This window comes from Schistocerca americana, chromosome X, assembly GCF_021461395.2.
Source record: "Schistocerca americana isolate TAMUIC-IGC-003095 chromosome X, iqSchAmer2.1, whole genome shotgun sequence".
Classification (NCBI taxonomy): domain Eukaryota; kingdom Metazoa; phylum Arthropoda; class Insecta; order Orthoptera; family Acrididae; genus Schistocerca; species Schistocerca americana.
The window spans coordinates 813,272,763-813,284,783 of record NC_060130.1 but is presented as its reverse complement, the minus strand read 5'-3'; the positions used below and the strand labels follow the sequence as shown (position 1 = coordinate 813,284,783).

Below are 12,021 nucleotides of genomic sequence, written 5' to 3'. Positions count from 1 at the left end.
TCTCCATGGATTTTAATACCTACTCTGAATTTTTCTTTTGTTTCCTTCACTGCTTGCTCAATATACAGATTGAATAACATCGGGGAGAGGCTACAACCCTGTCTCGCTCCCTTCCCAACCGCTGCTTCCCTTTCATGCCCCTTGACTCTTATAACTGCCATCTGGTTTCTGTACGAACTGTAAATAGCTTTTTGCTCCCTGTATTTTACCCCTGCCACCTTCAGAATTTGAAAGAGAGTATTCCAGTCAACATTGTCAAAAGCTTACTCTACGCCTACAAATGCTAGGAACATAGGTTTGCCTTTCCTTAATCTAGCTTCTAAGATAAGTCGTAGGGTCAGTATTGCCTCACATGTTCCGATTTTTCTACGGAATCCAAACTGATCTTCCCCGAGGTCAACTTCTACTAGTTTTTCCATTTGTCTGTAAAGAATTTGCATTAGTATTTTGCAGCCGTGGCTCATTAAACTGATGGTTTGGTAATTTTCACATCTGTCAACACCTGGTTTCTTTGGGATTGGAATTATTATATTCATCTTGAAGTCTGAGGGTATTTCGCCTGTCTCATACATCTTGCTCACCAGATAGTAGAGTTTTGTCAGGACTGGCTCTCCCAAGGCCGTCAGTAGTTCTAATGGAACATTGTCTACTCCCGGAGCTTTGTTTCGACTCAGGTCTTTCAGTGCTCTGTCAAACTCTTCACGCAGTATCATATCTCCCATTTCATCTTCATGTACATCCTCTTCCATTTCCATAATATTGTCCTCAAATACATCGTCCTTGTATAGACCCTCTATATACTCCTTCCACCTTTCTGCTTTCCCTTCTTTGCTTAGAAGAACCAGTAGAAGCTCAAAAACTCAAAACATTGGAACAGGCACATAGAGACAAGAAACTTAAGAGTTAAAAATGTTGTCGAAGAAGAAATGGAGAGAAGACGGGAAATATTCACTGAAAGACTAGAGGAGGACAGTAATGGTACCAAGAAAATGCTACACAGTTAGGTATGAAGCAAAAGATCATACGGGGAAGGCACGATAGTGGCAGAAAGACAAAATGCGAGTATACGACACGACGCAGAAGGGATCAGAGAACAGCTGAAGACATACAATACACTACTGAATGAAGAACATATAGCAGAGGAGGAATATTTTTATTTACTTTTACAAACAATGAAAAACCCAGGTTGGGATATCAATAATTATGGAAAGGATAGATTGCTCCTCACTGTAAAGATGATGCACTGAGTTGCAAATAGGCACACTAAGTTTTTGGCCACAGCCTTCAACAGAATAGAAAAACACACATGCATTAACACAAGCAAGTACAGCTCACACACAAGTGACTGCTAACTCTGGCTGCTCAGACCCTGATCTGATTATGGCCATTGGGTCCTCTCTCAACCTTAGTATGCATATCCTAATTCCAACAAACCCAGAGAGAATTAACTTTTCATTGCTGTACGAAAGTCTTGAAATTAAGCCCTCACTCATCACGTATGTTCACTTGCAATATTCAATAACATGAGAGATTCTATAAGAAATCTGTGTCATTAAAAAGTGTCACTTATATTGTCTTCTTTTTACTACACATTTACATAACCTAGGTCCAATGGACACTGCAGTTTGTACTGTAGTGTCATTATATTGTATTAGATTGATTGTAATCAATTACTGTTTGTTGGAATTCTGTGAATGCATCATTGGCACACGTGTGTATTGTTCTGATTGTGGGAAATGCATTGTTACAACTTGCAACCTTGATCATCTGTCAGATAGCATACACTTGCGTAGTATAAGAGGTTGAAGTATTGCAACAGATGGTTATGAGTGTATGAAGCAGTATAGAAATGTTGTGGGGGTTTTCTACACAGTGAATAAAATTTGGGCCTTACTATAGTGAAGACCCTTGTAGGCAAATGCTGCTGGTACGCCCAGAAATGTTATAGTAGATAATTATTTTACAAGTGTGCCACTGGCACTCAATCTCTTGAGTAAAAACCTAACTCTTGTGGGAACAATGAGGATGAATAGAAGAGAAATTCCAGAAGAGATGAAGACAATGGTAGAAGACATGTCAATCCTTTCAGGGGCAAAATAAAAATAATAATAATAATAATTTTTAATTTTTCCTTGTTTTTATTGTATTATTTTTCATACAGTGAGACAGAAAAATGTAAAAATTAAATGAAATATACATAAACTGAACACATACAGGGAGGTTTCAAATGGACCTGCAGTTCACACAGCGCCTTGAGTTCCCATGTTTTGGCAGATGTTTTGCTTCCAATATACGTTTCTCATGGGGAACAACAGTTTTGAATTTTTTTGCAGATGGTTCTGACAGTGTACTGGGATGGCCAGGACTATCTTTGAAGATATTACTGCCTACCAGGGGTGTGGCAAAACGTCTTCGAAAATCCTGTAGCACTTGCTTCACTGTTGGATTACATAAGCGAAACAGAATAAATGCACTTCCAATAGAAATACCAACTAGATACCAAAATAATCTTAGCCACCACCTTCGTGATTTTCTGTCTATTACATAAAAACTGTTCATCATATCTGCCTTATCGACACATCCCATATTTGCATTATATGTTTTCACTATTTTTGGGCAAGATACCTTTGTGATTTTTCCATCCTTTTCTTTACAGCTGACTTCTTCAACACATACAGGCAAATAAATTGTAGACAGCAACATGAATACACGTTTGTTTTTCCATTTGATGCAGGCAAATCCATCAGAACGAACTGACCAGTCAAACTCTCCTCTTTGCAACTCTTTGTCTGTTTTTAGCGTAGGAAGTCCTTTTCTGTGTGATCTAATTGTTCCACAGGTAAAAAGTCAGTCATCTTTTAGCTTCTGTAAAAGTGAGACACTGATAAAAAAAAATTTGTCAAAGTATATGTGGTATCCCTTTCCTTCCACAATTCTCTCTCCAAAGGATTTTTCCACTATGCCTTCAACTTTTCCAGTATATATCTGGAAATCACAAATATATCCAAGCTTATCAGCTCTGACCCAGGTTGTATCCCCTCTTGATTGGCTTTTGGGGCATATATTGTTTGAATGCGATTCGTCCTTTGAACTTCACCATGCATTCATCTACAGCTTGCTCCTTAGTATGTGGATAGATTTCTTTGAAGTTTATCAGTATCTGATTGATTAGTGGATGGATTTTATATAATTTGTCATAATTTCTGCTCTCCTTTGGAGGCATAACAGTGTTGTCATTGATGTAAATACGTGTTAAAATCCAGCTGAACCTTTTTACCAACATTAATGAGGAAATGTACTCATCTCGAAGTTCCTTATGGGATGACCAGCAATCACGATAATAACAAGGTTTCTTGATTCTCATTAGAATGTTTATAGCCAAAAATACTTTTAGTTCTGCTCTAGAAACAGGCCTGTAATTGCCACCTATCTGTGTTGCGTACAGGTTAGACTGGAAAACTGTGTGTTCTAACATAGTGTCAAAAAACAGACACAAAAAAATCTACTGGTTGCATACCTTCACTGTCATTTTTAAGTTTTCCTTGTACACCAGCTTCCTCTGAAAAATTGGCGGCAAACTTCATTGTACTGACGCCCTTCTCCATGGAAAATTCGCAATGGAAGATTGTGGCAAATCATCATTAGTGCTGAAACTATCATCACTATCATTGTCAAAATGGTCCTCACACTCACTTTCCAAAATAATTTGAGATAAAACAAGTGTTTTCATTTGCAAATCCGGATCACTGTCTTCAGCTAGCACATCATTTTCACTGTCACTGCTAGTGCCAATCTGTGAGTCGGGATCTAAAGGAATATTTGCGAAAACGCACTCCAGAATTTCCTCATCCTTTACTCTGTGAGAATACATCGTGTGAAACTGGAAAAAAGAAAATTGTCACACCTACTAATGCCGCCATTACAGGAGTAGTGGTTTCAAATGGAACCACCACAACATTCATGGAAATAAATGCATTATTTTGTTATTATTGCAGTACATATAGTATTAATGTAAACAGAACAGTATTCTGCATTTAATACATGCTTAAAAGTTACCTAATACAGAAGAATACAGCCACAATTTGAGAACAAAGACGTTCGCACACAGCGTACAAAAACGGAAATTCAACTCGCCTCATTACTTGCTAAGAATTACAGATTTTGAAGCGGTTCCAGTGACACCTGCTAGAGGGCAGCACCAACTAGCCTGCTGAATGGTGTCCCCAAAATGAGAAATGAGAAAATTGTAGGTGGTTTCAAATGGAACCACTTCCCCTGAAAGGGGTAAAGTCTATTTTCATTTATGAAAGAAGCAATGGTAGTTAGTTTGTATTTCACAAAAGAAAAGCAAGTTTGCAATGTTCCTATATTGTGAAATTTTATAACCAAACGAAGGATGGTGTGGACCAGCTAGTGTGCAATTATGCAAGCAAAACAAAAACTAAACGCTGATCCATGTCTCTCTGGTGCAACGTAATGGATGCATACAGTCAATTTTTTTTGCCTTTATTCTTTACTCAACAAAACATCCCGCATATCACCAAGGGCTTTGGCAGAAGAGGAGACTATTCAACATGGAAATGTCAATGAAGTTGATCCAGCCATTAACCAGAGGCTCTTAATTCCTTTCAACAGAAATCCATACACCCTGATGTTGAGTAGTTCATTACTAACCCTCAAACACAAAACAGCAGTAGTAACAGCAACAACACAGTGGGTCATTGAAAGGGAATGATGTTCATTGTGCCCTGCTTCAAAGAATATAAAAACAAAGTGCACTGTTAGTACACAAAACATGCATGCCAGGACCATAGCAGTGTGGTGTGCAATAATTGTAATAATTAGTGTGATGCTTTTTTGTTCAATGATTTGTTCTTTGTCAATAACATACTCAGCAATTTGTGAACAGCTTGTGATAAATAATATTGATAGCTTATGTTTCAATTTTCATGACGTGATTTATTCAAAGATAATTATTCAGGATTTAAAAATACTCTTTTTATGTTAACAACACTGCTAAAATGATCTCAGCTGTCTTATTTATACTGATAAATCTTAAAAACAAAATACTCATGCATAACATCCACAAAGTACTTTTTTTAATTCAAAATATCTTATTAGACAATTGATCCATTGGAACCGTGGTATGTAATTGGGCAACAGATAAAAGTCATGCATCGAACGGTTAATCAAACCAGGGTTTCACACAAACAGTACCTGTATTACACCATAGTTATGCAAGAAGTAACTGTTTTAATATGACAAGGGTTTGAGAGCATATAGTGGCAATGTGAGTAAATCCTGACTATGAACTAATGAAGTTAATAATTGCAGTACTTCCACTACGACAGCAGCAACCATATATAAACTTTCAATGATATATTTTTCCCACGTGAAATGTTTCCCTCTATTACTTTCAATAAATGATGTATACAGCCAACCAGCTACAGAAAGTTTATTGTAGTAAGCATTGACCAAGTTTCAGTACCACTAAGTATCTGCTTCAGAAGGCATAAAAAGTCCCTTATAATGTTTTAAGCATATTACAAAATAAATATCTAAAATAACCAAAACATTACAACAGTGAACTGAAATACAAGGAATAAAATTGGCACTTGCATAATTTACATTACATTAAATTATGAGCATACATTACGAGCTAAAACAGTCAGATAGCATTAATCATAGATGAAGTCTGCCATGAACAACAGCAAGAGTTACTCCACAGATACAGCTTGTTATAAGAACAGACATTGAACCAAACGTGTGGCAAATAGTTACAATGCCACGTAAACATTGCTCAGTGTGTACCACGTGCCTAGTGCTAGTGGTATGATAAATGCTCAGCTGTATGAAATACATACTTGAAGCGGTAATACATCAGTATAGTATACATTTAAGTGTTTCAAATAAAAGAAATTGTTCACAGTGTACGGGGAAGGACACTGTAAAAGAGAATATAGAACACACAAAATAACATTTCTTTAAACAAAATGAATAAAATGACTGATTACAAGAATATATGCTCAAGTGTATCAAAGAACACATTACAGCAGGACTCCCATAAGATATTACAAATGCCAAAAACAAAAATATAAGATAGTGTGCAAAAAAGAAATTTTTTATACAGATACTTGCACAACCAGAATACAGTGCCACCTGGCATGTTATCAGTAATGAAATATGGAGTCCTCTAAGTAAAGTAAAACCAACATTTCCTACATGGAAGTGAAAAGAACATGAGCCAAGACATCATACAGTTGCGAGCAGTGGCTTAAAAAAATTATAGAAACTTTTGTTTCTCAACTGTAGTTGTTCATTTAATATGAGGCCATTATTGTTGATCGTATGTCTCAAGAGTTCAAGTTCTTCAAAGACATCAAGCTCCCACCATTTCTTCTCTTCATGTAGAAACGTCATTTCATCTACTTCTCTTGGATTGTGTCCTAATATTAATAAATTCTCTGCTAAAGTGGAATTAGTAACACTACTACACTTCTTCCCTAACAAGTGTTCCTTGTATCTTACGTTAAAGACCCTACTGGCCTGTCACATATAAAACACAGGACACGTACCGTACACAAGTTTTCAAACTCCTGAGCTACTTGAAGCTTCATTTGAAATTTTTAAATTATAGGTTACATGTTTTTGTTGCCTGTTATTTGTGGAGAATGCAGCTTAGCATCCATATTTCTTAACCAACAGATGCTGAATGCTATACGATATGTTACCTAAGTAAGGTATTGAAATAAGTTTTCTTTTATTGTCACCAGTATTTTGACAGTTACCTGGAGTACTGAACTATTAGCTTTTGCTTCAAAAATTTCTTCTGCTATTCAGGATTCATAACCATTATTACAAGCTACTGTTTTAATTAAATTAATTTCTTTTTCTTAAGGTTAGCTGGTGATAAAGCCATCACTACAGTGCGATAAATAGCTGAATCGAAGAAAGCTGTCTTGTGGGACTGAGAATGTGCTGAATCAGCAGGTACAATTTGGTTGGTGCTTGTTGCTTTATAAAAAACATTGGAAGTTATTCTGTCATCAATCGTGGTTGAAATGAAATCCAAAATATCTAGCTCACAATTTTCATTTTGCAACTGAGAAATGAATTTAATTTTCTCATTATGATCATTAAAAATGTCCAAGAGTTGATCTACTCCATCACAAGTTCTATATAATCAAAGTATCACTCACATATCTTAAAAGTAGGACTGAATGCCTAATTCTGTAGAAGCATAATTTCTAAAAATAATTCTCCTAGTGGATTTATAAAACGTCTGTTAGAATGTGCATGAGTAACCCATTGTGAGGCCATCTGGCTGTTTAAACAGTTTTCCATTAAATTCAAAATAATTGAACTGTGTAAAATATTTAATTTGTTTATATATTACATGTTTTTTTTTCCATAAGCGAGCAGATATTTCTCTACAATTTCTACAGTTATTTGTACAAATTAGTAATCTCAAAAGATATTAATTTTGTTTCTTGGTTACATTCCAGATTTTTAATTTAATTTACCTAGATTTTACTATTATCCACTGAATATTTATTTTGAAAAGTATCATTTTTTACTCTTTCCATCAAGAGATCTGGCTGTTCACAGTACCCACAGCTAATAATGTTCACAACTGGAATTATATTATTTATTTTATGGAACTTGAACTGAGAATGCAGCTTAGGAGCCTATGGAGTCAGGTGGTGGAACATCTCTTAATTAACTGTTTAAGACATTCTCCTGAATGTTTTGAAGAAGATATAACCATGTACAAAGTTTGTCCTGTATACCTCGACTCCTAAACGACACATGGACATCTGGTGCGACCTGACTGAAATACAAAATGCAGACGATTCTGTTCTGGAAAAACTCATCATGGGGGACGAGACTGACTTAATTCATTATAGTCACACAATGATTTTCACTCAATCTTCTGCAAACTCACAAACCTGCCTTTTGTACCATCTTACAAAGTTATGATAACATAGCATGCAACAATATATATCTCTCCTGAAGTATTAAAGGATCCACATACATTGACTTGGACACAAATCGTATTGTGATTTTTTTTGTAATTTTCATCATTATAAACTTAGCCTCAACACATACCTGACTGTAGGTATCTCACATCTGACTTGTAGATCTCTTTTGCAGCAAATACAGCATCCTTTCCATGTAGCACATACAATCCATTTCTATCAAAAAATTGTATTGTACTTGATGGTTTCTGAAAAATACATCACAAAAATAACATGTTAAATACCCATACTAAAACATTAGTAGTGACATATGCTAGAGGAACCACCATGTAAACGTCATGTGATACATTACACTAACAAAACAACAAAAATAATCAATTTTTGACAATATAATGTCATTGGATAGGTAAAAAAATTCTATTCTCCAAGTGGCAGCAGGAGAAGCAGAAAAAGGGGTATAGTTTGGAAAAGTCTCCCAGGAATCTGGGTCAGAAGAGATTTACTAGACAGGATGTGGCAGAAAGACTGATTGTTGAGGACTGCACTGGACAAGATTTGAAAACCCGAGAGCTTAAAGGTAGAAGACAGGGTAATATGCAAGACAGATATTACGTCTAAAACATTGTGCACAAGTTAGTAAGAATAAAAAACCTAAGTGGATTGTATGTAATGAAGGTGGAAGGGGGACAGCAAAAAATAGATACATCTGAAAATAAAAGATGTAGATAACTAAAATGGAGTGAAGAAAGGAGAAATGCTAAGTTGGAAGAAATTAACGTATATTAAGTCTGGGTGGGTGGCAATAACCAAGAATATGTTGTAGTGCTAGTTCTGCTAGTTCCCACATGCGGAGTTCTGAAAAACTAGTGTCCGAGGGAAGAATCCATATGGCGAGTGTAGTGAAACAGGCACCGAGGTCACTTTGTCGAGCATTCTCTGCAACAGAATATTGTGTGCTGCCGGTACATACTCCCTGCCTATGCACAGTCATCCTAACTAATTACTTGGTGCTAGTCATGCTGATTTAAAAGGCCGGACAGTGTTTACGTACCAGTTGGCATATGACATCTGTCGTTTCACAAATGGCTCTCCCTTTTGCTAGTTACAGGGCTGCTATAGGTGGTGGTAGGAGGGTGAACAGGGCAAGTCTTGCAGCAGGGACAGTCACGGGGGTTGGAGGAATAGGGTAGGGAGATGGGAGCAAAAGGAGCATAGGATCTAACAAGGGTATTGCCGAGATTGGGAGAGCGACAAAAAGCCATTCCAGGTGTGGTGGACAAAATCTCAGACAGGATGTACATTATTTCACGGCATGATTTTAGAAAGTCATAGCTTTGTTGAAATAGCTGATTAACACAATCAGTACCAGAATAATACTCAAGGGACAAATGGTGTGCTCCCCGGAAATCTGCTTTTGCACTAGGCTGGTGGGATAATTACACCCAGTGAAGGTGAGGTGAGAATGGTGGCGTATTGCTGTAAAGGGTCTGCACGGGAAGGAATATCCGACGTGGACAATACGGCAATTGTCAGAATATCAGTACTCCAGAATGAGATTTTCACTCTGCAATGGAGTGTGCGGTGATATGAAACTTCCTGGCAGATTAAAACTGTGTGCCGGACCGAGACTCGAACTCGGGACCTTTGCCTTTCGCAGGCAAGTGCTCTACCGACTGAGCTACCCAAGCACGACTCACGGCCCGTCCTCACAGCTTTACTTCTGCCAGTACCTGTTGTTTGCTAGTAGGTTTAATGTGGACAGAAGTGTGTAGCTGGCCTTTGAAGAGGATGAGATCAAAATCAAGGAAAATGGCAGAAAATTTGGAATAGGTCCATGTGAAATTTAATTGTAAGAATGTGTTTAGAAACACCAGTAATTTTAACAGGTCAGCTTCATCATGAGTCCATATGGCAAAGACGTCATCAATGTATCTAAACCAAACCAGGGGCTGAAGGCTTATGGATCCCAGGAAAGCCCCTTCCAAGTGACCCATGAAAAAGCTGGCTTGGAAAGGAGTCATCCTCAGTCCCATGGATGTAGCCCTGATCTGTTTGTATGTCTCCTCCTCAAAGGTGAAACAGCTGTTGCGAAGTATAAAGTTGATTAAGGTGAGCACGAAGGATGTCATATGTTCAGAATCAGGTGGGCACTGACTGAGGAAATGTTCAGCAGCAGACAGACCACCTACGTGAGAGACATTGGTAGAGAGGGAAGTGACATCAATGGCGGCAAGCAAAATGTTTGGTGGGAGTCGAATGGGCACAGATTTCAGACAATCCACGAAATTGTTGGTGTCTTTAATATAGGAGCAAAATCTTTGTACTATGGGTTGCAGGTGTTTATCAGATAAGGCAGGTATACATTTGGTGGGTGCTTTGAAGCCAGCAACTATAGGATGGACAGGATGATAGAATTTGTGAATCTGAGGAAGAAGGTAAAAGGTGAAGCTGTGTAGTCTGAGTTGGTTAAGAAGTTCTATGGATTGAGGTGTTAGTCCATGTGAGGAGCCTGAGGTTTTAATGAGGAACTGGAGGTCAGTTTGTTTTGTTTTAGGACGCAAAAACAACTAAAGTCATACGCACCCATGTCAGAACCTTAGAACACTAAAACGAAAAAGGAGTTAAAAGCGACTACATATTAAGCCCAACCAACAGAAGGAAAGGCAGTGAAAAACAAGGGCTTCCTCTTGGATAAAGGTCCTGAAAATACTTCGTACAGACAGCGGAGGTCCTGAACTAGAGATTAAATGTTCTTTGCTATATTGCTACGATAGATAAAACATAAAACGCGGTCAACAGCCCCCCACGTCATTTGCTGTAAGGGTAGATAACTCAAATGGTAAACATAAATTAGAATGTAAGTGGTTAAAAAAAGGGCATTCGGTCATGAAATGGTGAACTGCCAAAGGTTGATGACAATGAGCACAATGTGGTGGGGATGGGGGATCACCACTTAGCAAATGGCGATGGCTAAAATGACATTTCCCAATATGCAACCTAGTTAAAACGATCTCCTTGGGCCGAGAGGAGGCCGGCCAAACCGCTGGGAGTGGTTTAGTTCCTCAGAGCTTGTTCCCATGAAGGGAAAACCAGTGGTTACACCAAAGTGGCATCACTGGCTGACAGATGGCAAGACAGGGATCATCAGAAGGAATGGAAGAAGTAGCTGGCCAAGAAAGGAGAACTGCAGCCTTGGCAACAGCGTCAGCATCCTTGTTTCCTGTCTGTGTGACGTGGCAAGAGAGCCACATAAACATCACAGTGGCTGTCTCAAGAGTGAGCAAGTGTAAGCTTTCTTGTACCCATTGCACTAAGGGATGGACTGTGTACGGCACACACAGTCTCTGAAGGCACCGAGAGGATCGGAGCAGATGACAATTGAAAAGCCTGTGTCGTCAGATGTACTGCGTGGCCTGATACAGGGCGAAGAGCTCTGCTGCAAATACTGAGCAGTGTTCTGGAAGCAGGTACTGAAAATGGTTGGTGCCAATTATGAAGGCACACCTGACACCACAGTCAGTCCAAGACCCATCAGCATACACATAGGTAATATCACTAAGTTCTATGTGAAGGTCAAGAAACTTACAGCAATAGACTGAATCTGGAGTAATGTCCTTAGGAAGCAAATTAAGTCCAAGGGAACACAGGCCGCTGCACGAAGCCAAGGTGGTGAAGGGTTCACACCCATTGGGAAAGTAGCAGGTACCATGAAGCCGGAGCAATAGCTGAACACGAACTCCAAGAGGCAACATAGAAGAGGAATGTGCCCCATACTGGCAGTCAAAGGAGCCATCGAAGGAGGCATAGGATGGGTGGCCAGGCATGGCAGACAGACGGTACATGTATCTGCTGAGGAGGCCATCACATCGGTATGACAGCGGTAATTCAGCAGTTTCTGCACAGAGACTCTCATCCAGGCTATTGAAAAAGGTGCCAGTGGCCAAATGGATGGCACAATGGTGGACAGATATGCAGATGCATAAATGAAACACACAGTCTAGTTTCGAACGGACAAGGGATTGGCATGAAGGGAGGAGGGTGG

General features: G+C 38.6%; 1 protein-coding gene across 1 annotated transcript in view; it reads right to left on the bottom strand.

Moving 5' to 3' along the window:
* The window catches only part of LOC124555004 (DNA mismatch repair protein Msh2), a 216,584-nt gene that overhangs the window by 165,713 nt on the left and 38,850 nt on the right, over positions 1-12,021 (bottom strand). The window contains exon 3 of the mRNA XM_047128747.1: positions 8,110-8,227. Coding sequence (XP_046984703.1) covers positions 8,110-8,227 — 118 coding nt within the window. The remainder of the gene's footprint in view (positions 1-8,109; positions 8,228-12,021) is intronic.